This window comes from Mustela nivalis (assembly GCF_964662115.1).
Source record: "Mustela nivalis genome assembly, chromosome: 9".
Lineage (NCBI taxonomy): Eukaryota > Metazoa > Chordata > Mammalia > Carnivora > Mustelidae > Mustela > Mustela nivalis.
In genome coordinates, this window is record NC_139028.1 from 114,622,823 (window position 1) to 114,635,908 (window position 13,086).

At 61.6% G+C, this 13,086-nt stretch overlaps 1 protein-coding gene across 7 annotated transcripts in view; it reads right to left on the reverse strand.

The window, feature by feature from the left end:
* The window catches only part of PC (pyruvate carboxylase), a 94,256-nt gene that overhangs the window by 16,062 nt on the left and 65,108 nt on the right, over positions 1 to 13,086 (reverse strand). For 6 of the 7 annotated variants that reach the window (XM_082748608.1, XM_082748612.1, XM_082748614.1 and 3 more), the window contains 8 exons: positions 6,627 to 6,762; positions 6,286 to 6,470; positions 5,908 to 6,073; positions 5,638 to 5,783; positions 5,410 to 5,527; positions 5,007 to 5,158; positions 3,433 to 3,551; positions 853 to 1,015 (listed from right to left, as the gene is read on the reverse strand). In XM_082748608.1, the coding sequence (XP_082604734.1) occupies positions 853 to 1,015; positions 3,433 to 3,551; positions 5,007 to 5,158; positions 5,410 to 5,527; positions 5,638 to 5,783; positions 5,908 to 6,073; positions 6,286 to 6,470; positions 6,627 to 6,762 (1,185 nt within the window). Of the gene's footprint in view, positions 1 to 852; positions 1,016 to 3,432; positions 3,552 to 5,006; positions 5,159 to 5,409; positions 5,528 to 5,637; positions 5,784 to 5,907; positions 6,074 to 6,285; positions 6,471 to 6,626; positions 6,763 to 9,415; positions 9,519 to 13,086 lie in introns of those variants that run through there. The other variant, XM_082748613.1, reaches the window with a different exon arrangement.

Sequence of the window (13,086 nt, forward strand, 5' to 3'; positions counted from 1 at the left end):
TCTCCCCGGGCCAGAACCTGAGCTCTCGCACAGTCCTGCTCCCTCAGAGGCTCTAAGCAGATGGGGAGGTGGTAAAGCAGCAGAGCTGGCAGCAGTGCCGCTGAAGGTTCCGGAACATTCTCAGCCAACGTGAGCGAGAGGACCAGGGACGTGCACCCCGCAGCTCAGAGGGTGCCTGCCCCGGGCCGGCGCAGGGACGTGAGTGCGGAGGGGAGGGGTGGGGGAGGGAGGGATGTCTGTGCTGAGGAGGGGGGAGCACAGCAGACACTCCCGGGACAGAGGCACAGCAGGGCCCACCCCCACGTCTGCCCACTCAGCCCCTGGCACCCCGAGGCAGCCTCCTCCCTGCCCTCCACCATCTCCCTGGCTCCCCCCTTGATCCCTACTAGGCCCCTTGTTCAGCCGGGCCCTTCCACTGGCACATCCGGGCCCCAGTCCTTTGCCCCAGCCCCCGGGGCCTGCCTGGCCGACCACACTCCCTCGGACTGAAGGCAGGAGGGAGGCCGCTGCTCTGTCCGTGGGATCTCGCAAGAAGCTGAAGTCAAGGGCCTGGGCTTCGTTTCTGGGGACCCTGCATTTGGCTCCACCCACTGGTCTGCTCCCCGGTCCACGGGACTCCCTTGCCTGTGTCTTCGCCTGCGCTCCCGGCCGTCTCCGCCTGCGCTCTCGGCCGTCTCCCCCGGAACGCTCTCTCCCTGACCCTTGGACCGAGCCCGGCTCCGGTCTACCCTCAGCCGGCCTCGGCCAACCCTGGCCAACCCCGGCAAGGGTGCTCGTGCCCGGCCAGGCCCACAGGAGGGTCTCTCTGCCCCGACAGAGACCAGGGTGTGCGCCGTGGGCAGGCGGGCGTACCTCGATGCGGCCAGTGTCCGGCTGGAAGCTGCGCGCGGGGTCCTCCGTGGTGACCCGGCACTGGATGGCACAGCCATTGATCCGGATGTTCTCCTGCCGCAGGCCCAGGTCGGGCAGGCTCCGGCCCTCGGCCACGTGGATCTGGGCGTGGACCAGGTCCACACTGCAGGGAGGCGCAGAGCGTGAGGCAGGGGATGGACGGGGAGAAAGGTCCCCACCCGTCTGCGGACCCTTCACCAGCCTGGGTGGCAGGCTCCCTCCAGCCAGACCAGCATCCCCTGCCCCTGGCCCGGGGGACAGAAGTCCAGGCAGCTGGAACAAGGAGGGCGGCCGGGGAGGGCTCCGCTGAAACGTCTGCCTGCCCCGGAGCTCGCCACCCAACGCCCCCTCGCCACGCCCCGCCCTACTGCCTGCCCAGGGCCCTTCTGTCCTCCGGCCTCCCCCAAGCCCTCCCTTGATCAAGCCGGACTTGAAGCCTCAGACACTCTACACGGAGAGCCGTGTGCACTACACCCTGAGAGAGGCGGGGGCTGTGAGTGCGGGGCTGGCTGACAGGGGAACGACGGGCTGTTGGGAGGGTCTGTGCGGGGCTGCGCAGCAGTGAGGATGCCGCCGTCCTCCTGGGATCCGGGCCTCGGCCGCACCTACACCCCAGACCGCACCCCATGGAAGACCTCAACCTCAGTGCACAGAACTCTCCTAATGTGTATGATTTATAAGCTTGGCCTCACGGACTGCAAGGTTCCTAGGGACAGTGACAGATCCAAGCCTAACAGCTGTTTCAAAAACAAAACAGAACAAAATAACAAAAAACTCAAAGTTTAAAATGTGTTGTCACTGAGGCCTGTTGACAGGGGCAGCCTGTAACCGGCACCGGCAGCTCTCCCGTGGCGCCCTGTACTTCCTGCTGGAGCATGTCACAGCAGCGCCGGCGACTGCGTGCAGCCTGGACTGAGGCTGGGCCTCCACTGTGATGCTCTGGGAGTCTGTCACTCCCAGCTGAGGAGCCCGAGGGTCAGAGAGGCTGCAGCTCGCCCCAGCTCTGTGTGGGTAGTGGCCGGGGAGGAACCTGCACCTGGTCTGACAAAAAAACCCCACTCCCAAGCTGGCACAGATGTCCGTCCTGAACAGAGCAGGCCTGCGGCTGGCCCGAGACACACAGCGTGTTCACCATGGGGCAATCAGGCCAAGTCTCGTGGAGCCAGAGTCAGATGCCTGAGCATCCACCTCAGCTCAGGCTTTAACCTCGAGAGGACAGAGTCTGAAGCCTCCGCGCATCTGCTGGGCACAGGCAGGCCCCCACAGCATCCTCAACCTCAGGAGAGGGTCGGGGGAGGAACAAACTGTCAGGAAAGTTCGGGTGAGAGGGACCGGCCCCGAGCCAGGGCTTCACACTTCAATGGCTCAAAATAGGATCTTGAAACTACTGGGTGGTTTACAAAAAGGGCAGATTTTTAAGTGTCTCTACTCAGTGCTGTGGGAGCACAAACGGACACAATCTGAGGCTCAGGGAACCACACAGGAACCGTCTATCCAGGACTTTTCAGAGGGGAGGGAGAGATCTACACACCAAGACGGAAACGACCCACCCCCCTTATGGGCCTCAGAAACCAGCAACGACCCGACTGCCTAGCATGAGAGGGGGCTGGCTACCTCCCTAAGCTACGAGACACGCACACCTGCAGTTCGGAGAACAGGGGCTTGGAGGACGCCTTCCACACATACGGATTATAAAAGTACAACAGAAATTCTCCACGTAACATCTCAGTTGCGGCAAGCTGTTTACAGAGTTAAGTAAGTACGGAGATGAAACAAAACCAGGACAGTTAAAGCAGGAACAGGCGATGCTGGGCTGGCCGGACCTGGGCCTCCGGCTCACCCGGAACCCGGGAGACCACACCTTCCTCCAGCAGGCCTGAGCCGCCTCCGCATCCCGGTTCCGAGAGAGGGGGATCTCAGTCTTTTTTTTACTTGCTCCTTTACTCTTTTTTTTTTTAAGTTTTTCACTTTTTTTTTTAAGATTTTACTTATTTATTTGACAGAGATCACAAGTAGGCAGAGGCAGGCAGAGAGAGAGGAGGAAGCAGGCTCCCTGCTGAGCAGAGAGCCCGATGCGGGGCTCGATCCCAGGACCCTGAGCTCGATCCCAGGACCCTGAGATCATGACCTGAGCCGAAGGCAGAGGCTTAACCCACTGAACCACCCAGGCGCCCCTGTTCCTTTATTCTTACAATAGGGCATATAATACTTTTCTTTTTTTCTCTCTCTCTTTTCTGAGAAAGAGAATCACCTTAAGCTGGCTCCATCCCAGGACCCCAAGACCATGACCTGTGCCGAAATCAGGAATCAGACGCTTGACCCACTGAACCACCAGGCAGGCACGCCCCATGTAATGCTCTTCTAATGGTAATTTTTGTAAAAAGCAAATACCTAGACCCCCGACTGCTCTCCAGTACAGTGGAGACAAGCTGAGCTCCCAGGAGCCTCTGGGTGGATTTTACTGGCGACCCAGAAGCTGCCCCGTCCCAGCGGCTGCCACCCCCTCCCACAACCCCCCCTCCCCAAGCCCGCCCCACTCACTCGGTGATCTCCTCGGTGACAGTGTGCTCCACCTGCAGGCGGGAGTTGACCTCGATGAAGTAGTGTTTGCCGTGTTTGTCCACCAGGAACTCCACGGTGCCCGCGTTCTCGTAGCCCACCTGCGGGACGGCCGTGTCAGTGGGGCCGACCACCACTTGGGCTCAGCCACAGCCATGGGGCCGCTTCCGTAAGGAACAGACCGCCACGCGCCCTGCCCCAATGGAGGGCGCAACCAGTCTTGCCCCCGGAGAGGGCGCTCGCAGCCCCCACAGCCCACGGCCGGGCCCCTGCCTGGACGGCTTCCCGGGGCCCCGGCCCGGGCCTCTGATGGCTGCCCCTGGCTTGTCTGGGGCACGACGTCATGAGCTGCCGCCGGCCCCGGCCCCGGTCCCCTCTCCCTGGAGGACAGGCCCCACCACGCCTACCCCAGCCTCTGCTGGACCTTCTCATTCTCGGAGGGTTCCTAGAAAGTTCCCCCTGCTCTACTCACCACCACCTCTGGCCAGGACCCATAGAGGTGTCCTCTGAGAGGAAGCAACAGTGAGGATTCTAAGGCGACATTCAACCCTCATTGCAGTCTCACTCTGGTCCTAGCAGGACCACAGAATAGACGACAGTCCGCTCAAGTCGGTTACAGAGTGACACACGTGACCTAAGCCAATAAATTAGACCCAACTCCAGGTAAGCTTCCTCCTCCTACGAAATAACCCAAATGTCAACTCCAAATCAGATCCTGACCAAGCCTATTAACTGCGGCTGAGACCTCTGCCCGGCGCTGACCCTGCCTCTCAGCCGGGGAAGGTCCCGGAATCATCTGCTGCCCAGGAGGTCTGAGAGAGCACAGTTCTAGAAAGACACAGGACCCAGGCCCACCCTGTCTGCTAGGGAAGGCAGATCTGAGCAGAGGCTCTCCCTCAGAGCGCCGGGAAGGGGTGGTAAGGGTGCGGACTAGGTGCCTGAACCCGGAGAGGGGGTGGGCTCAGGAGGGCCCAGGCCTGGCCACGACAGATGTTCTCTGGGCAGGCCGGCGACCGGTCACTGCTGGGGGAGCCAGCTGCCATCTCCTGTCTCCATGGCCAGCCGAGCAGAGACTGGCGCAGGAGGACCTGAGGACTCAGTGGGGGGCAATAAATGTGATGCGGGGAACAGTCGAGAACAAAGGAGAAGAAATGCCTTAGCAATGGTTCTTATCTGAACAGGACGCACTGGATCCCACTCCTTTCGTTCCGGGGGAGTCGGCGCCACGCAGAGGCTCTGTCTGTGCACAGGGAGCGGCCAGTGGCCTCTTTCCCTCCCTTTCCTCAGCCTTCCTGGGTCCCAGGCTTGGTCCCTGGGCCTGGCACCTCTGCTCTCACACAGCGAGGGTCCCAAGGACCCCGAGTCAGCCCTTTCTCCTCCCAAACAGTCCCCACCCCGCCCTCCCGGAGCCGGTCACGCAGCCTCCCCGCTCCCTGGCAGGCTGTCCACCTCCAGACAGGGCCCCTGGCAAGAGGCCTAAGCTGGCGGAGCCAGAGGGAGCCACTAGAACGGTCTATCCACGTGACAGACCATCCCCGAAGGGCCCTGCCCTTCACCTGCTTAGCAAGTTTGACGGAGTCACTGGTGAGCCTCGTCCGAAGCTGGGGGTCCAGGTGGGCAGCGGGGGCAATCTCCACCACCTTCTGATGCCGCCGCTGGATGGAACAGTCTCGCTCGTACAGGTGCAGAATGTTTCCGTACTGGTCTCCTACAGTGGAAGGGAGACTCAGCTTCTCCAGGGATCTGAACACCCACCAACCGCCGTAGGACTACGGGGCCAGTTGACGCCCACTCCCAGCAGTCCGGGCAGCCGGGACAGAAACCTCCACCGCCAAGGCCCGGGCCCTGACCGGTGCGGCCTCCACAGCCTGCCTTCCTGCGGGAGGGGCTTCCCGAGGGACGGCTCCTGGAGATCAGCCGCCCTGAGCCCGGAAAGCGCCCAGGGACGCCCCCACTCACCCAGGATCTGCACCTCGATGTGGCGTGGCTTCTCGATGAACTTCTCCACAAACAGCGCCCCGTTCCCAAAGGCGGCCAGAGCCTCTGAGTAGGCCCGGTTGTAGTTCTCCTCCAGCTCCTGAGAGGGCAAGCGGAGCTCGGTCTCTCCCTCTGCAGGACCCCCGCCCGCTCCTGAACCCCAGGTCTGCTCTGTGGGTGCTTTCACAGGCCAGCTGGGCTTCCGCTCACCTCATAGCTGTGCACGACCCTCATGCCGCGCCCCCCGCCCCCATAGGCGGCCTTGAAGATAATGGGGAAGCCGTAGGTGTTGGAGAACTCATGGGCCTCGTGCAGGGAGGTGATGGGGGCATCTGTGCCAGGGACCACGGGGACACCTGTTGGGAGACAGGCACGTGGGTCCTCTGTAACAGGCTGGAATCCTGCCCAAACCCGCCACCCCCTCCTCGGACAGCCCCTCTCGAGCCATGAGGCCCCCAGAGGCCTGTCCACCACACGCACCTGCGGCAATGGCGATGGCCCGGGCCTCCACCTTATCTCCCATCTTGCGGACCACCTCAGGGCTTGGCCCAATGAAGCGGACCCCGGCATCCTGGCAGGCTTGGGCAAAGTCTGCGCGCTCCGACAGGAACCCGTAGCCAGGGTGCACGGCATCGACATTGTTTTCCTAGGGGCACGAGCAGTCAGAGGAAGGCAGCGACTCTCCAATTCCTTCCCACAGGCCGAGAACCACTGCGTGGCTCGCACACCTCCCCCCCACCGCGCTTGGCCCATCCATCGGTCCATCCACGCCTTCATTTAGCCATTCCCCTACACACAGACACTTACTGGGGGCCGGTCTGGGGGCCAGGCCCAGCACGCAGGCCCAGCCCTGCTCACCTTGGCCACTTTGATGATGTCTGGGATGTGGAGATAGGCCTGCACTGGGGCGAGGCCGCGGCCAATGAGGTAGGCTTCGTCTGCTTTCTGTCGGTGCATCTGGCCTGTGTCCTGCTCCGAGTACACAGCCACAGTGCGGATACCCAGCTCCGTGCAGGCCCGGAACACACGGATGGCGATCTCGCCTTGGAGGGAAGGGGCAATAGACAAGCCACTAGATTCCTGGGTCCTTACAGAAGCAGAAGCAGGGCGGGGAGCTGGTGTGCAGGGCCGAGGCAGCACAGGAACACTAAGGCTGGGTTGGATACAGGGCTCCTCTTGCTGGCCCCAAGGGCACTCACCTCTGTTGGCCACCATAACTTTCTTGATGGGCTTGTACTCCAAGCGCCGGACATTTGGGGAGGCAGCAGGGGCGGTGGAGGTTCGGCGGATACCCAGGAGCCTCAGGCCCCCACGGATGGTTTGGAACTTCAGCATCTGGGAAGTCAGAGCAGGATTAGAACGGCTTTGGCAAGGAGGGTCCCCCAAGAAGAGTGAGGGTCCGGCTCTGGCCCTGCAGCGGCCCCACGCAAAATCCAGCAACCTCCCCTCTCCCCCTCCCTCAATTCCTGGCCAAACCCAATATTTCCTGGAGGGCTAACGGCGTGTAGGGAATCAAGCAGTCAAACCAGAACTCAAGCTCACCGGAGCATTCTGGTAACTTAGACAACTTCACACTCTTTTTTTTTTTTTTTTTTTTAAAGGTTTTATTTATTTATTTGACAGAGAGAGATCACAGTAGGCAGAGAGGCAGGCAGAGAGAGAGAGGGGGAAGCAGGCTCCCCGCTGAGCAGAGAGCCCCACGCGGGGCTCGATCCCAGAACCCTGAGATCATGACCTGAGCCAAAGGCAGTGGCTTAATCCACTGAGCCACCCCGGCGCCCCGACAACTTCACACTCTTAAAGCAATCCTGCGTGCGCGCGGTGTGTGCTGGTCAGAGGGCCCAGCGGCCTGGGTTTTAGAACCTCCCCGTGCCACACTAGCTCATGTCCCTCCACTGGGGTTCTGCCTGGCCAGGTCACGAGGGTAACGACAGACTGACCTGCACGGATGCACCATCCCAGGAAGCAAAGCCTCCGCTCAAACTTCAGGAGTGCGACTTGGTGACACGGTGACAGAGCCTCCTTTTCTCCGTGGCTCCTCGAAGAGCACTGAACCTCAGGTTTCCCCCCGCCCCACCATCTCCCTTCGTGGACCCACTAGCAGCCTGACCCTCTGAGACCCGTTTCACATAACTGGCCCTCTGGGAGGGGCACTCTTTCCGGGGGGGGGGGGGGTGGCCCTGCCAGAACCCGCCACCCTGGCAGAGAGCACCGCCCTCACCTTGTCCTGGGCACCGAATGCCACTCCACTCGGGGCGGCCGGCAGATCTGGGTGGGGACAAGGGCCCCACAGAAAGAGTCCAAACCACCACACAGGTCAAAAAGTCAAAAGAGGCAAAAAAAGCTCTTGCTCCTTTAGGACAAGCCCAGCGACAGAGTGAACAGGAACGGTCCAGAGACCAGGAGCAGTTTCACCACAGACAGAAGAGAACAGCGAGCGGCCACTTCACCTATTAAATCAGCGACAGTGCTGAAACCACTGGGACTCAGTGCTGGCAAGGCCTGTGGGAGACAGACCTGCGAGGTGAGGGCTGGGTGTGCAGCAGCTCCTGGAAAGCTCCCTGGAAATCCCATCACGAGCCTTTGAAATATTTATGCCCCTTGGGCCTAAATAAGAATTCGCCATTCTAAGATTCCAACCCAAGGAAACGTTCTAAAATGGGAACCAAGGTGGATGCAGAAAGATGTTCAAAACAGTGTTATTTACAACAGCAAATAATCAGAGGCCACTCAGAGATCCAACACTACGGCACCTACACGGACCCTCTGTAACGATTAAAGATGACTGTCCGCACCGCTCCGAGAACAAGGGGAATGCCTGTGACACAATGTGATGCTCTGGCAATTAGAAGGGTAAATATGATTTCATGACGCTTTGTTTAGGCGAGGAAATAACTGGAAGGAGCGCTGTCAGAAGCACGTGAGTCACCCCCACGTTCTAGAACGGTGCCGTGTTGTTCTCTTCCTTATGCTTCTCCAGACAGTCTGTGTCTTCTCCACTGGGGGGATGTCATTTCCAATGAGCACAACACAGACATATATGGAAGGGACTGGAAGATCTCTACGGAAAAAGGCTAAGTGCGCCGGCTCCGTCGTCCCCCGGGGGCTGGTGAAGACCCCGGTCTATCCTGCGTGAGGCTGGGCGCCCTCCCCCCACAGTGGGGCCACCTCACCTGCCTCACCCCGTGCCCCAGGGGAGCCGCTGGGTCTTCCTCACCTGTCCACAGGTGTGCAGCCTCATAGCTGGTGCCAGGGCACCAGGATTCTCAAACTTCCAGAAGTTTCAGCTATTTCCGGGGAGGCCCATGTTTTTCTCCCACCTGGGTGGGTTTGTTCCTGCTGTCACTCAGGCACCTACCCCGTCTTGGCTATGAACAGCCCCTCATACTCCCACTCCCTTTCCCAGCTACAGAAAAGGATCCCGGAGGCTGCGCAGAGGGTGGGCACAAGTGCCTCCCAGTCCACAGCGAGGCAAAGAGGGAGCCTGAAACACCCACGCAGGCCTCAGAGCACCCCCGCCCCCCACGTCTATCCTCACAGACACTGCTGCCCGGCTTCCCTGGCAATATGACCTTCCCTACCAAGAGCTGGGCTCGGGCCGGGGCGCGAGCCTCCAAATACCCCGAACCCGTGTCCAAGCAGATCAGGCCCTGGGGCGCAGGAGAGCGCCTAGAGGTTCACAGAGAGGACCGATCAGGGTCCTCTCCCCAAAGCCAGAGCGGTGGGGAAAGGGGCGGAGAGAGTGGGTGCCTCGAGTCACAGGCCCGGGTCTGCTCCCAGCTGGGCCTGCCTGAGCTGTGAGATCTGGGGACCCGAGGCCCCATTTCCTTGTCTGTGAGCTAGCACCAACCCCCCAACCTCGGCGGGTCATCCTGGGGACCCGGAGCATGGAGCAATTGCTGGGCCACTAGCACTTTCCTCCCAGAAGAGCAAAGGCAGGGGGCCCCCCTCGGCTTCTCCGCAGCACTCACCCTGCACCAGCACTCACCCTGCACCAGGGAGGCACCCAAGCCACTTCTGCCCAGGGAGGCTGTGGGCGACTGGCTGCTCCGCCTGAGGCCACCGTACTGGGTTACGGTGTCCAGGCACGAGAGTTCTGAAAGCCCACGTGGTAGCCAAGACTGAAATCAGGGGAAGAGGTGCCCACAGTGGCTCCGGGGCCTGGAGCCAGGAGAGGCAGGGAGGTTGGGTCATGAACAAAGCAGGTGATTCACAGCCTGCAGCCCACTCCTTTGACCCCTGGGACCAGGGAAGACTCCAAGGGACGTGATGTGAGGCAGGACACCAGCCAGCAGAAGGACAGCAGAGAGCCTGGCCAGCCGGGACTGACTTGAAACCTGCTGCCACTTGAGGTTAAAGGCACAGAAACATCAGGGAGTGGGCCGAGCGGGGTCCAGGGAGGCTAGCAGGGAGCAGCTCATGTGCCTGACAGAGGACAGAGGTCACGCTGCTCCTCAAAGCCCAGACAGAGCCCAGAAGCTCCACGCATAGTGGAGTCACACACGACCCTGACCTGCTCCCCACCCCCTCCCGCCAGCGCCACTGCCTGGCTCCTAGGAGGACACAGGGACCAACGAAAATGTCCTCTTGTTCCCAGCACATGTGCACCCTTCTTAGAACATGGCTCACCCAGCATCCTGCCTCGTCCCTTGTCAAATCCTCTGCTCCTCCTAGACCCGAAACCCAGAGGTTGGGGGGTCAGCTGCCTGGTGTCTCCTAAGGCCTTTCCAGAATCAACTATAGCTGGAGAAAACAGGCAGGACAGGAGTGGGCTGCCTCACAGAGCCCTCTCCTCCGGGAAGCAGGACATCGTGAGTTGCGTGTGACAAGTCCGCTCGGGTATGTTGAGCTTGTGGGTTCTGAGATGGGCCAAAGGGGGGCCCTGCGCGGGCGGATGCCGCTGCTGCCTGCATCTCGCCCCCTCTCCCAACCCGGGGTGGGGGGCACCCGTGTGCAGTGCTTTTTTTTTGGCGGGGGCGGTGGGCGTGGAGGCAGGAAGCCACACTGTCGGGGAGGCGCCTGGCCAGACACAGGGGTCGAAGCAGAGCCCCGAGGTGGGAGTGGAGGCAGCGGGAGGCCGCCGGGCACCACGCTGCCCTCCCACAGCCCTCCCAGAGGGGCTGCCTCTGGCATTCAGTGGGGCCCCGCACTCAGGGTGGAGTGGAGTGGCCTGAGCGCCAGCCTCTCCCCACAGGGGCGCTTTCCCAGAAACAGCGTCCGGAGCGCGGGCCTCCCCCAGACCCTGTTCCAGGCGACATCCTTCGCACCCTCACACCGGGGCGGAGAACAGCCCGACGTGCGGGTCGCAGGTGAGTGCTGCGGGGCCGGTCCCAGGCTCCCACCATGGGTTTTTGGTGGGTGGATGGTAAGCAACCAAGAAATCCTCAAACTCACTGGCAGTTTGGCTAAGAATCTCGCTTAAAGGCTCCAAGGGCTTCGTTAACCAAACCTGGCATCTTGGAAAGCCCTGGAACCCTTGGGCCAGGGAGGCTGCTGTCCCGGGAGGACAGCCTCGCCAGCTGGATCTCCTCAGGAGAGGCGCCTCGATGCCGCCCGAGCGCAGCGGGCCTCTGGTCACCCGCCCCGGGCACGCCACGTCACCCTGCTCCACGCTGGGGACACACATGCGCCACGGCTCCTTCCCTGACCTCGGCGACGGTCAGGGAAGAAACAGGTACAGAAAAGCAACCATGGTCACCCGCAGATCCCTTAGCCTGGTTTTCTTTCCAGAGAGCTGGCAGCCCCCGAGAGGCCCGTGTGCTATTTCCTACACATGCCAGCTGACAGGTCGCTTTCCTTGGCCTCAGGTTGCACATTCGAGCCTGGGAATAAGACGGCTTTGACTCTCACTCGGGACGTGTAAACCACGCCCTGGCGGCGAGCGGGAGGCCCAGGCAAGCGGGGAGGGTCTCCGGCAGCTGCTCTCTCCCCACAGCCGCCCTGCACGACTCCACACTTCCTACCTCCCTGAGCAGGATTTCTCCGACAGGAGACCAAGCAGCTCAGCGTTCTCCTTGCAGAAGGCAGGGATAACCATCAAGTCAGGAAGGGGCCTGCAGCCACCTGTGGAAGGAGGAAGGGGACCGACCCCTTCTGCCCAGCCTCGATGATCTGCCCACTCGGCTTCGAGGACACGCGGCACTCCCCAGGCTCTGCCCGCACGCCAGGCCGGGGCTGGCCGGCGGGACCCGCGCTGACTGCACGCCAGCAGGGCCTGTCCTCTCTACCAGGTACCGCACGGGACAAGACCTGACTCCGGCAACTCTCTACAGTGCCCATCACGCCCTTGGACAGATAAGGAACCGCATCCCAGGTGACCCAGCAGGGCTGGGTTTGAGCCCAGTGTGGCTGCTGCTTCCAGAGCGGGAGCGCTCCTCCACCAGAGCACACGGAGTCATCCCCAACTAAAGGAGTAAGCTGTGGCTTTCATTGAAAGCAGATCGCGATGGGCGCCTGGAAACCAAAGCTGCCCGAACCCCGGCCTGAACTTCCAGCAGGGCCGCTAGAGGCCTCTGCAGGCCCCACCTGAGAGCAGGCGGACAGTGCCAGAAACCCCGTGTCCCCTGTAAGCCAGGGCAGCTTCAGTTTCTCCAATAAGCCATCAAAATGTCACTGGAAGTGCCACCACTTCAGACCTCAACTACATCTCCCAGGCTGCCTCTTGCAAGCAGGAGCATAACCAGATTCGGTCAGGCCATCGTCGTCCACGTTTTGGTCCACACGGTAGGCCACTGCACTCAGGGTGGGTGTGCCCTCAGCCAGAGGAGCCCTGCTGGGACCAGGGGAGGGCAGTCACCGTCGTGGTGTAGCCAGGCGTCAGGAACCAGAACGCCCCTTCAAGGATGTGTCCTGCTTCCGTCCTCAACAGTCCTCCCGCAGCATCTCCGGCGGCCTCGGAGGGCAGCGGTGGGCAGGCGCACACTGGAAGGGGAAGCCACGGCCCTATTTCGGGGCTGCCTGGCTGATGGTGGTTTCGGAGACCCCCAGGCTGGGCTCCCGTCGCCTGTTCCCAAGCCCCTCGGCACGTCCGTGTCGGAGGCGTGTAGGAGGGCAGCTGGAGGGGCTGAAACGGGCTCAGAAACCGGCCCCAGGAATCTCCAAATGAACAAACAAGACTCCCATACATCTAGTGCTCCGACCCTCCCAGCGCTGGCAGCCCCACCAGGCTCCAGCCCTGGCCCCCAGCCGGCCTCGGCAGGGCCAGCAAAAGCAGGTCAAAAGCAGAGGAAAGGAGTTCTTGGCAGAGGACTGCGGCCGTGGCAAAAGCCAGCCTCTGATGCGTGGGGCTGCTCCCCGCGAGCTTTCTCTCCAGGCAGCTCTGTGCTGTCCTAAACGGGTCCATCGGGGGCCCCAGGGCTGGCGGCCAATGGGGACAGATGAAAGGAAAGGACTGAGCCAGTATCAAAGCACCCAAGAGAGGCTTGATTAAGGCTGAGATGTCTGGGTAGGGGGAGCCGAAGGGAGGACACGAAACAGTGAAGGTGACAGACGAAGAAGAAAGGGGAGCAAGACTACAAAGTCAGCGACGGGCGTGGAAACAGCACGTGGCCTGGAGCAGCGCAGCGGGCTCCTACCCTGAGCGGCGTGGTTCAGAGCCTCACCAGCATGGCTCCACGGGCCCTTGATTGAAGGCGGCAGGGAGAGGGGAGGAGGGCGGGA